General features: G+C 35.9%; 1 protein-coding gene across 1 annotated transcript; it reads right to left on the reverse strand.

Moving 5' to 3' along the window:
- Positions 1-1,062: 1,062 nt before the first annotated feature.
- On the reverse strand, positions 1,063-2,656 carry LOC106435887 (60S ribosomal protein L11-1). Its single transcript, XM_013876824.2, has 5 exons — positions 2,512-2,656; positions 2,297-2,404; positions 2,170-2,212; positions 1,886-2,081; positions 1,063-1,427 (listed from the first exon to the last, which is right to left on the reverse strand). The coding sequence occupies exons 1-5, from the start codon at positions 2,512-2,514 to the stop codon at positions 1,229-1,231; spliced, it is 549 nt and encodes a 182-aa protein (XP_013732278.1). The 5' UTR covers positions 2,515-2,656; the 3' UTR covers positions 1,063-1,228.
- Between the last annotated feature and the right edge of the window lie 10,442 nt (positions 2,657-13,098).

The raw sequence follows: 13,098 nt of genomic DNA on the forward strand, positions 1-13,098 counted from the left end.
ACTTTCATATTAATTAGAAGATTTCTCATAATATTGTTTTAAAACATATCAGATTATTTAATATATTAACATGCATTAATTAATATTTTTTTAATATTATCTGCAATAGTAAGAAAAATAGTAATATTAATATAATTAAAATCAATCTAAATAACTAAATACATTCTAGATAATATAATTTTAAATATAAAATTAAGCATAAAATTACAATATGTGAAGATATGATGTCTAAAAATCTATTATAAATGATTTTAAAACGTATCATATATAATTCGTATCCTTTCAAATCTCATATTTTCTAGTATTAATAATTGTTATAGAAATTTATCATTTTATTACTATAATAAATCTTATTATATTTTAAGTGCTGGTTTGATGTCTATTTAATCCATGATTTATTTGTTTGCAAAAAGTTCACTTAGAACATTATCATTATTGTATTTTCAGTTGAACAAAAAGAAATGAAAAGTTATGATTTATCATAAAAAAGTTCTTCTATCAAAGTCACATAAAATAGTTGACTTATTAACCATGGATTTATTTATTTTGTCCATAAATTTACTAAAATTGTTTTCATATTTTTGTTTTATGCGACCAATAAACTTAAAGTTGACACACTTCAATATGTTTCAGTTCAATCCCTAATTTGCATAATAATTAAATATTTAACTATTATAATATAAATATATTACAACAATTTTATTTTATTTTAAACATATTTGTTTGTACACAAATTTGCTTCTTCTTTTTTTTGAAACACAAAAAAAAAAATTTGAACCACAAATTTAATCAAATTTGCTATACTTGGCTAAATTTTCCACAAATTTGTTCTTTAGGCAAATATATTTACTTGTCAAACTTAGTTAGAATTCGATAAATTTATTTCATTTGAACTGGGATTTGTTTCTTTTCAAAACAAATGAATTTTTTAGTTAAACCAAAAGCTGACCATAATTTTCTGGCTGTTAAGAATCTTGAGATTAGCAAGTTGGGTAGCTCGAAAACATGCGAGATTTCAGTCAAGGGAGCTGCTTCGATTTTATTGTAAATGAAGACATTAAATTCGAAGAAGAGAAAACACTTCCAACGTTCTTGGAAATTTAGATTATACCATGCTGATGTCAAAAAAGGTTTTACTACAACAAGAAATTCTTTAACATCCAGAAAATCGTGAAAACTGAAACTTTGAAATAAATAAACAAAAATCAATAAAGATTGAAGTTTGGTTTTAGCCAGTGATGTTCTGAGACTTGTTGAGGATAACTCCTTCATACTTGACTTGGAACCATTTCATTGCATCATCCTTGGTCACTCTGTGTTGGATACCAACACGAGCCTTGCATCTACGGCGACGAGCCACACGGTATCCTGGACGTTCGAGAACAACATAGAAATCCATTCCGTAGATACCGGTAGATGGATCGTACCTAAACAGACAAAATGAAGAGAGATAAGAATCACAAAAACAAGCATCTGCCATTCCACAAATAAAACAGTTTAAGTCTAAACATTTTATAAAAACTAATCTGAAAATTCCAAAAAACTGGTATATATCTTCATATATTATCAAACCAATAAGTGATCATCTTATATCAAAACCTAAACCTAACATTCAACAAAAACAAGCAAGTCTTATCAGTTTCAAGCCAAAAATATTCTCTAATATCCAGCCTATAACTATACAAAACCAGTTAATTTTTTGTATTTCTTCAAACCCAAATTTAACATTGGAAAAACATGAACTTCTCATCTATAATCAAATCCACAACATATACACTCCACATGACTACATAGCAGGGAAAATAATTATTACATGCAAACACAATATTCTATCAGAATAAAGCACCAATGTAAGCCAAATTAACAGCAAAAAAAAAAAACTTACTTGATACCAAGATCAATGTGCTCTTGGATACCGAATCCAAAGCAACCAGTGTCACTGAAGTTCCTCCTAAGAAGCTCATACTCCTTAACTTTCAAACCACTCTCGAGAAGCTGCATTGCCTTGTCACCTCTCACAGTGACATAGCACGCAATCTTTTCGTTACGCCTGATACCAAAAGACCTCACAGTGTATCTCGCTGTTACACAAAATCAATAAAACATATTATTAACAAAATAATAAAAAATGAAAACTAAAAACTTTAATATACGAAGACATTAACATACCCTTGGAGAAAACAGGGGTTTGTCCACTGAGCTGTTCCAAAACCTAATAAAGACCAAACACAACGATTCAGAAACACTGTACTAAAAAACATGGCTACGATTTAAATCAGAGAAAAACAAAAGGGACCTTGGAGGCACGAGTGAGACGATCACCACTCTCACCAACGGAGATGTTGAGAACAAGTTTCTGGACCTTAATGTCCCTCATTGGGTTCGACAGCTTCTTCTCCGACGCCTACAATCATAGATAGACACAACACAAAGTAAGAGCTTGATTCGTGAACCCATTGAACAAACACAGATCATAATTGAGATTCGAATCCATAAAGAGGGGGGAAATACCATTGTAAGGAGATCAAAGTCGAGTTAGAAAAGAAGAGAAGAGAAGCAAAGAGAGTTGCGGAAACGAAAGCTGCGTCGAGTGGGAAGTGAAATGAATTATATGGGACGGAACTAGGGTTTCTTTCTTAGAACTATAATGGGCCAAATTTTACGATGCCCCCATATATATAACATAATCTTGGGCCTATATGGCCTTTTTAGTTACTAAAAGAAATTGATTCCATAATAATCTTCACCAATCCGGTTTATAATTTTTGTTTCGATTCAATGTTTTCTTTTTTCTTTTTTGCTCTCAACTATTTCATTAACCGATAAATTGGTATAAAACATTTGACCACACCAGTTTAACCACACATACAACAATGCATCTTAGCAACACCCTGGAACACTCACTAGGTGATCTCTCACTCGGATCCAACGCAACCTAAAGTACATTATTGTATTTTTCACTACTGCGAGAACAAGTTCATCACAAGACCCGGAACAAACCGTCTCTTAAACCACCTAATTCTATCACTAACAAAAACAGTTAACAAAACATGACCACAACCTATGTGACTCCTATAGTGAAAGTCCATTGAAGCACCTAGCATCCTGGTACAAGAATGAGACTGTTAAAACACATCCAGTTGCTACATCGCCCATGAAACGTATACTCTCGCGAAGGAAGACCACAGAAGTTATAATCAATGGTTTTGAAACTGTGAAAGTCGGGTTGAGACAGTGGCTCCATCCACATTGAGCCGAAACCCTGCAAGTAGAAGAAGTAGCAACGCTACCAGATGTGTCACTAGTCGGTACTGCGAATGCGTTGCCACTAAACGCGTTTAAACAACAAGCCACATGACATCTTCCGCAGACCACGCGAAAGAGTTTGAGACTCGCCACGTTCCACCTCCGAGAACCAGAGGAAAGACTTCTCTTGCTGGCCGCCTTCACGCCAATGACGAAGCACCGTTTGATCAAAGTGAAGTACCTCACTTCCCTCTCCTAACCAGACCATAGACGATTCAGATCGGGGTTAGAGATGTTCAGTACACACAACACAAAGAGCCGGTCCGGTGAACACCCGTCCTCCTTATTTGCTCTGGTACGTCTCCGAAGGAGCACCTCCGAAGTACACCTGGGCGAGCTACAGCGCTGAACCACCCCCACGCCGGGACAGCTCCACACACCACCACGGGCCCCTCTGCCTCCATATCTGAGTATCAAGCCGTCACCAAGTCTGGCTTCCAGATCTGCAAGTAAAGTGACACCAAACGCTACCACGCGCCACTGCCTCCGCGATGAGAACCAACGAGACAAGGGGAAAATGCTCGTCAAGCTCCGCAATCAAAACCCTAAGAGCCGACCCACCTCGAGACCTCCGCTTCACACGGCTCGCGTCTGCTCCAGATTCGCCATCGGCCTGACCAGCTTCACTCCGTCGCGGACAGAGTACCACCGGGGACCTCCGTTGAGCTCCAGAGACATCCCACATATCGTCGGGAATAACGGAAATCGTCGAGGAGACAAAGAGAAAACGAGATTGAGGTAAAGAGAAGACCTCTGACGCCGGCCAGAAGCACCGGACGTCGGGGAAAAACGTGCAGCCGCCTTTCTAGGGTTTTCTTCGAAAACGGTCGGGAAAGAAAGTTATTAAATTTTATTTTCTATTCGGCACTGTTTCGATTCAATGTTTTCAGTTTGCAATTTTTGGTTATAAGCTGTAAAAAATGTATAACAAATTTCCAATGTTCAAAAATGGCTAGAAATTTTTTTTGAGTGTTTAAACCGATTTTCCAAAAACCAGTCTAGAATAATCATTTCATTTATGTTTGATTTGTTGATTAAGCGAACGTTTAAGTACCACCTAAAATCGAGAACTGAAAATTTTGGTTTTTGGTTTGATTTCCTTAAAATTTCAAACTTTAGCTTTTTTATTATGATTTTGGTTGTTGAATTACTTCATTTTATGTTTCTTCTATTATGATTATGTACAAAACTGAAGTTCGAAATTTATAATAAGTACGTATTTATCATGCTACAATACAACCAGTTTTAAATTCACTTTTCTTAGTTTACCGGATAATGAAATCAATTCTGTTATAAACAAGTTTTGGTATGATTTTCGGTTATTTTGCTCTTCACAACTTTCTCGTAGTTTATTAGGCAACAACATCATCATTTATCCTTCTAAAATGATTTTGCACAAAAAAACAAATCCTCTAAAATGATTAAACCTTAATAATCCACCATTTGATTTTATATTTTTTTATGTCTAGTTTTTTTCTTTAATTGTATTATGTAGAAGAAATTAACATTGACCATATTTGTTTTTTCTCTTAATCATTGTTTTGCCAACAACGATAATTATGTCTAAGAACGTACGGTTTGGCTTAGTCAAACTGATGCTATAAAATCAACATAGACCATTGCTCAACGATCATACTAACTCAGTAACTTGTCCGTCTTTGAAGTTGTTGCACTTGAAACATTTTAGAAGACAAAATTGTCATAAAAATTATTCTCTAATATTTTCCAAGTGTGGGTTAGATCTGCATATTAATTCATCCAGACCACGTTAGATAATAAAGTGGCCCTTGATTCTATTATAGGACCATTTACTCTTTTAGACAAAAATAGCAAAGGAGCTAGGGATGGAAAAGAGATGAAAGAAAAAAGAAAAGATGTTGTTCAAAAACAAGAAAAAGAAAAAGATAATTTACAGTTACAACTCAAAGAAACTAGGAAAACCCAATGAATAACCCGTCCGTTTTTTCTTTGCTATAGTCAATTCTTTCAAGTCTCGTCGTGGTCCAGAGAGCTCGATGGCTTCAATTATAAACGAACTAGTTGTTTGGCCGCGCGGTTTATTTCTGTAAAATATAATGATTCATACTTATTTTTACATCGAATGATATATTTACTATTAAACATTTAGTCTCACAATATCTATTTTAGTTATTTCAGTCATGTAGTGATGTTTTTATTTGGTTAATATAAACCAATCCAGTGATGTTACACCGAATGAAATATAAAGAGAAAGACAATGGTTTGTCGGTTCAATGAGTATGTTTAAATGGTAAATTAGTAACTGGTCAACTGAAAATCAAAGCTCGAAGATGAGAACATGACTAAAATTTTGGAAGGGAAAGTTTTGAGTGTATGTGAGAGTTTATTAGGTTTGAGTATCTTTATTTTTATATAGTTTGATGAGTATATTGACACGTTATTCTGTTGTTTTAAATTTTGTATCTCTCAATTCATTTGTTTTGATGTGTTTTTGACATGATTATTTTATTATCAGTGATAACTTCACTATCACATTATATTTATATCATAGTTTACTATGATATTTATTTATTTTTTGTTTTCTAGCCATTATGTTTTTCATTGCTATTAATAAATAATTTTATGTTGTTGATTTTCATGTTTAAGAATACTTAAATAATGTAAATATTCTTCTATAATATTTTATTTAGTCTAGTTTTTGATGTATATTTATTTGATTAAGTTTGTTACACTCCATAATTGTTTTATTGTTTGGAATAACCTTTTTCATTGTATATTAAAAAAATTTGGTCCAAAATATTTTTTTACATGCATATCATCTGGTGTGTCAATTACCACTTGATGAGTTTTTCTTCTCAAACCTTTCTGATTTTTTGACATTAAATGTTATAAAAAACTGTATAAATGTTTGAAGGTATATATCATGTTATATTTTGTAATTTCATTTAATTAAATTTGTAATCACGTATGTGACGGGAATTTTTATCACAAATATACAATATACTTTTTCCCAACATAACTTAATATTTTTTAGTCAACAAACTAAATTTTATTTCATAGTCTTTCGATAAAAAAAATATATTGTATAATTTATATTTCAGTTTTTAATATATATATGTTGTTGTTTGGTCATAAAATTTGTTGCTATGATGTGTTAACTACCAGTTGATGAGTCTTTCTCATTAAACTCTTTTTTTAACTTTTCTGGTTCATTGTATTCAGGATATATGCATCTAAAATAAATAAACATTTTGGATCAGACATGCTCAAAATTTTCTATTTCTGTTTAAGTTACCCACTGCCCAATATTGTTCTTGCATGTAAGCAATAATTATGTTCTTGTTGCAATCAAGTTTGAAACTTCTTATACTCGAGCATTTCTTTCTGCAACGATATCATCAAATTTGAGCAACTGATTCATGAGAAAATTTGCAGTCATGTCAGACTCATTTACTGCAACTTCCTCATTTTACAAAAACTTTCGAAACTCTTAAGCACAACTTATTTTAAAATTAATGTCAGACTCTTCCATACTACTAATTTTTGCAAACCAAAATCAACTTAAATACAATCTGTATATCATTTTAAAAAAAATTTGTTTGTAGTAGTAGCAGATTGCCTTGAAAATTATTTATTTATTTCACTATTTAATTATTTCACCAAATATATTTTTAACTTTGTTTTCAAGGTTTCTTTTACGTCGATATTGATATTTCCTCTATTTTAATACATGACGTTTATTAGTTTAAGTGTGGTTAAACAAATAATTAATAAGTTTTCATTAAGCAAAACAATAAATAAACATATTTTTACATGCATGCATAATCATAAAGCGTCATCTAAGAAAAAAGAGAGTAGTAAATAAAATGTTATTTCTTAAAGCTGTATGGCCGGCTGAGTTCAACACGAAATACATAAAAAATTTATATGCTTGTTTACTGAATTTTAGTAATACTTTTTATCCACATTTTCTGGTAAGTATTGATTTAAACGATACAAAAATAAATAGCCTATTTATTTTAAAAATTATGTTAAATTAGGTAAGAAACTTAGAAACCTAATACAATTAATTGTTATTTAAAAATATATATGTTTGTTTGAATTTGTGTATATGTTATTATATAAACACCAAGTAAACCATGTTATCCAAATAACTATTATTGCGATATAACTGATTCTATAATCTTCATAATACAACTTTTACATTGAATTTATTATATATAGTTTAATTATTATATATATATATATATAATTTACTATATATCATTATTATAAACAAATAATTGTATTTTTATTAGTATAAATATTTCTATGTTGTTAAAATAAATAACCTTTCCATCTAAATTTTTAAAATGTTATTTTTATTATATATTGGAGGATGTGATTGTGATCAGGTGAAGCAATTTGCCACGTTTGACAAAGGTCTACCTTAACGTCCGTCAGGAGATGGAGCTGCGAAGAAGAAAACAGAAAAAGAAGCAGCTCATAGACCACGATAGTGGTGATGGAGGAGGAGTTAGTGGTTGTGCTCCTCCGCAGAACAATGGACCGCCAGAAACTGTGCTATACTCTGCTCTACCAGATCAATATCATCCTCCTCATCAGCATATGTATCCAATGGCTCACAGTCCTCCATGTCACCATATGTACGAACCTCATCCTCCTGTTTGTATTTGTTTATGATGGGTTTGGTTGATTCTTTGTTTGGAAAAATGCAAGAAAATTTCTCAAAAGGAAAATAGTGATGCTGCATAAGAGGGTGAATAACTTATCCTCTTCCTCCATTTCTTATCTACCTCGTACATTTTTACAAATTTCTCAGATATTCAAAGATTCCTCTTTATAAACAAAAGATGCTTTACCCTCCCCACATTGTCTTTGGTTAATCAACTGTCAAGTAAAATGGGATTGATCGGATTATTGACTAAAGGATCATCAAGGGATTGTTTATATTCTAATAACTTAATGTTATCACATGTTTAACGAAATTCTCTTGAAGGAAATAAATTTCATATTGATCTGTTTTTGTATTCTTTTAATGTTTTCTGAATTATAGGATGAGCTTTGGAAGAACTCAGAAGCTCTTTATACAATGAGCTTTAAACATCAAAGGGAACTTAACGGAAACAACCGAGAGTTTGTGGCTATGCCATCCAACTTTGTGGCCCACTACGCATGTTCTTCGATGAAGATGTCTCTGCTTTGTCTGATGTGAAATTTGTTCTCATACTAATTCATTTCTGTAAATCAGTTAAACATTCCTCAAATCTTAAAACACCATTGCTTTGTATAGAAAACCAGCCACTATTCACTGTAGCAACAAATCAACTTCCCACCAAAATAGACAATAAAACAAAAATATCTCTCAAAGACGATTACAGATACCAATATTGTAAAGAAAAAAAGCATGTAGTCCTCTTTACTTTTCCATCAACCAGTAGAAGATCAACTCCCATCAGCTTTCCACCTTTCTTCACATTCAGAGGTTCCCAGAAATGAAAGTTCCTCGTTACTACACTTTGCATGCACCAACCATCCTTGAGCTCAGAGAAATAAAGAAGTTGATTCGCCATTTTTGGAACATTCACAAAAAGCCTTTTAACGATTTTGATGGAACAAAGAGATGTGTGTGAATCCTCTCCGAGGGTATGTATATATACTGATGCGCCCCAGTCAATGGATCAGCACCTCGAATCAGCATCGGATGATGATCAGGACGATCAGAATATTTCGGCTGAGGTTCATCCATCCGTTCGTACCAGACAGACCGACGGTGCAGTGTACCGGATCGACCCGCGTATGTCCAGCAAGGAGCTTAGGCTGGATCCACGTCGCGCTCAGAACTGACCGTACTGAAGCATGTCCTTCCTGACCAATTCGTCAAGCTAGGACTGATGATCGAGCCAGAATCAACTTCGAACGCACTGATTCCGATTCAGACCGTAGCTTCTCATTTCTCGTTAGGCTGGGCCGTACCGCATGTACTGACGAATGTACTGATGGACTGACTGACTACTTTGATCCAATCTTCGAGTTTGATCATCAGGAATTCTCTAAGGCAACGATACTGAAGCTATCCAATGATCCCAGTCACATTTGGTCCAATTCAGTTCGTGAGAAACTCCATTCAGGACGAACGGACCGTCCGGCTCATGTACTGGTCCTTACCGCAGGTTGTGCCGCCGAATACAATGAATCTGGACAGAAGTAGGCGAAGAGACCATTGACCAGTCTTCTTGTTCTTTTCCGTGTTTGACTAGATCTGGTCAAGCTTATGTTTTCTATGCATTGTTTTTACACATTTCTCATCAATTCTCTTTGACTAAGAATTCTATAAGTATGTAACTCAACTTCAGATTTTGGATCGATTTTCCTTTTATAAAACTTGACTTTTTACTCTCTTTGTTCTTCTTCAAGAACTTGTCTTGATTGCTTGGTGTGGTTAATTCCAAACAATTCTCTCTTTCTCGTTGGACCGGTGAGTCACATTCGGCATCAGATTGAGAACCGTCTCCTTGTCGGACCTGTGAGTCATATCAGGCGTCAATTAGACACGGGAATATCGAAGACCATTCTGCACCCTTCGTGAGACCCAACGATCCATCCGTTCTCCCTTCGGAGTTCTTATCAAAACCGTACCGGCTGAGTGTTCCGTTCTTAGGGCGTATCAGTTTGGTATCAGAGCCACTCAACCGGTATCATCTAATCATTCCATCTTCTCTTCTTTCATTTTCTTCAAACACTTCTTCTTCTTCCTATCTTGAATCCGGGCCCCTCTTTACCATCCATATAAAAAAAAAAGATCCATATATATTAAAAAAAAAGAAAAAAAGAGATTTCGATTGTGGATTGGTGGTGGAAGAGTAAACCTACTGGCTGAGGAGAAATCTAGCCTTTGAGGTGGTTAAGGCGGATTCCAAACCAAAACTTTATTATCTTTCTTTCTTACCAAAATCCCATTGTTTTGTTTGGATCTACCCATTGGATTTTCTTAGACTTGTCTTACATAGAACCTTGAGAAACAAAGATCTTGAGTGAATCACTATAAAACTTGAGAGAAACACGTGTGTGGGTAAGGATCAAACACTCGAGTGTGTGAGGTTTTATCTAACTTTCCGTGTTTATGATTTTCAGGAAACCATGAGTAGTGAGGAAGAACGGAACCATCCCGGAAACTCTATGGCCGGATTGTCTAATCTGCAAATGAGGGCCTTGAATGATTCTATGACTAATTTGTTGAATACAAGTTTGGATCAGATCCATCAGAGGCTTGATGAGCTTCAACTCAACCGGCCAACTCGTTCTCAAACCGGACCAAGAAGAGATCGGCCAAGGAGACACAGCCGGTCCGACAGAGACGTCCATGAGGAGGACAGCCAAGATGACGAGGACAGATCAATCAACCGACCTAGGAGAGGCCCTAGAAACCAAAATCAAGGTGAAGTCAATCCATTTGGTAGAAATGATAGAGCTGATAATGGTTTGGGTGGATTGAAATTGAAAATTCCGAGCTTTGATGGCAAGAATGATCCGGACGCCTTTTTAGAATGGGAAATAAAAATTGAATTGGTTTTTGATTGCCAAAATTTTTAAAATCTTAAAAAGGTTAGGCTTGCTGCTGCTGAATTTTCGGGCTATGCTATTGACTGGTATGATCGAGTTGTGACTCACAGGAGAAGGACAGGTGAAGCACCAGTTGAAACATGGGACGAGCTTACCATGCTGATGAGGCGACGCTTTGTTCCTGACCATTACCACCGTGATCTACATCAGAAGCTTAGGCGTTTGCTTCAGGGTACTAAGCCAGTGGAGGACTGTCATCAGGAAATGGAAACTTTGATGATCAAGGCAGATGTGGACGAGCCTCTAGATGCCACCATGGCGAGATTTCTTACCAGGGTCAACCGAGACATTTAGGATCGTATGGAGCTCCAAGACTACGAAAACATGGAGCAGATGCTACACAAGGCTATCCTGATCGAACAGCAAGTCAAGAGAAAGAGTTACTCTAAGCCGGCCTATGCTCCAAAACCGTCCTTCCCTTCTAAGCCAAACTACCAAGACAAAGGTAAGTCTTCTTCAACAACAAATACTGCTTTGAAAACTGATGTCTCTGCTGGGATTGATAAAGGAAAAGCAGTTGAGAACCCAAGCTGTGCAAGAGACATCAGATGCTTCAAGTGTCAAGGTCTAGGACACTATGCCAACAAGTGTCCAAACCAACGGGTGATGATTCTCATGGATAATGGTGAAGTTGAGTCCGAGGATGAAAAGGAAGACAAGGAGGACCTTGGACCAATTTTTGATGAGGATGAAGAAACCTTTGATTATCCAGCCAGTGGTCCACATCTTGTTACTAGGAAACTCTTGGACGACACACATGGACCCATTTTGATGAGGAGGTCGATGGCGTGATTAACGAGTTATGTTCGACCTTTGTGGAGGATTCAGGTGTGATCTTTGATGAGGACAGCCTTGACTACCCAACATCTGGTCCACTACTTGTCACTAGACGTTCCTTGAGTGTGCAACCAAAAACCGATGACAAAGAACAAAGGGAGAATCTTTTTCACTCTAGATGTCTCATTTCTTCTAAAGTTTGTTCTTTGATTATTGATGGAGGTAGTTGCACTAATGTGGCCAGTGACACCCTTGTAAAGAAACTTGGGCTTGTTACTCGACATCTTTCTCGTCCTTTCAGGTTAGAGTGGCTAAATGAACTAGTGAACAGTACGTCAAGGAGCAAGTCACCGTTCCACTCACCATTGGCCGTTATGAGGATGAGATCATGTGCAATGTCCTTCCCATGGACGCCTGCCATATCTTTTTGGGTCGGCCTTGGCAGTTTGATAAGAAGGCAGCACATGATGGGTTCACAAACTGACATTCTTTTGATCACAAAGGAAAGAAAATTACCTTGGTTCCCTTGTCACCTTTGGAGGTTCATCAAAACCAGGTTCAGCTCAAGAAAGGTCGTGAACAAGAGTCTAAAGCAGAAAAACCTGAAGCCTCCTCCAGAAATTCCAACTTCTACATCAAGGAATGTCAGGTAAGAAAATCTCTTTGCTCTCAAAAGCCATTTCTTTTACTTGTTTGTAAAGAATCTCTCTTGGCTTCTTCTTCTTCTAACCATGCACCAGAGATTCCGAGTGAATTGCTAGGTATTTTGCAGGACTTCTCTGATGTCTTTCCAGAAGAGAATCCCAAGGGATTGCCACCAATAAGGGGCATTGAGCATCAGATCGATCTTATCCCGGGCGCTTCCCTACCAAACCGGCCGGCGTACCGCACCAATCCAATTGAAACCAAGGAGCTGCAAAAACAGATTGAATAGCTACTTGAGAAGGGATACATCAGGGAGAGTCTTAGCCCTTGTGTTGTGCCTGTCCTACTTGTACCAAAGAAAGATGGCTCGAGGAGGATGTGTGTGGACTGTCGTGCCATCAACAACATTACGGTAAAGTATCGACATCCTATCCCTCGACTTGATGATATGCTTGATGAACTTCATGGTGCTTGTGTCTTCTCTAAAATTGATTTGAAAAGTGGCTATCATCAGATTAGGATGAAAGAAGATGATGAATGGAAAACAGCCTTTAAAACAAAACTAGGTTTGTATGAGTGGCTTGTAATGCCCTTTGGTCTCACAAATGCACCTAGTACTTTTATGCACCTAATGAATCATGTCTTGAGATCGTTTGTAGGCCACTTTGTTGTAGTTTACTTTGATGATATTCTTGTTTACAGCAAAAGCATTGATGAACACCAATTACACTTGAAATCAGTTCTTGAGGTACTAAGAAGAGAACGCTT

This window comes from Brassica napus, chromosome C7 (genome assembly GCF_020379485.1).
Source record: "Brassica napus cultivar Da-Ae chromosome C7, Da-Ae, whole genome shotgun sequence".
NCBI classification, from domain to species: Eukaryota; Viridiplantae; Streptophyta; class Magnoliopsida; order Brassicales; family Brassicaceae; genus Brassica; species Brassica napus.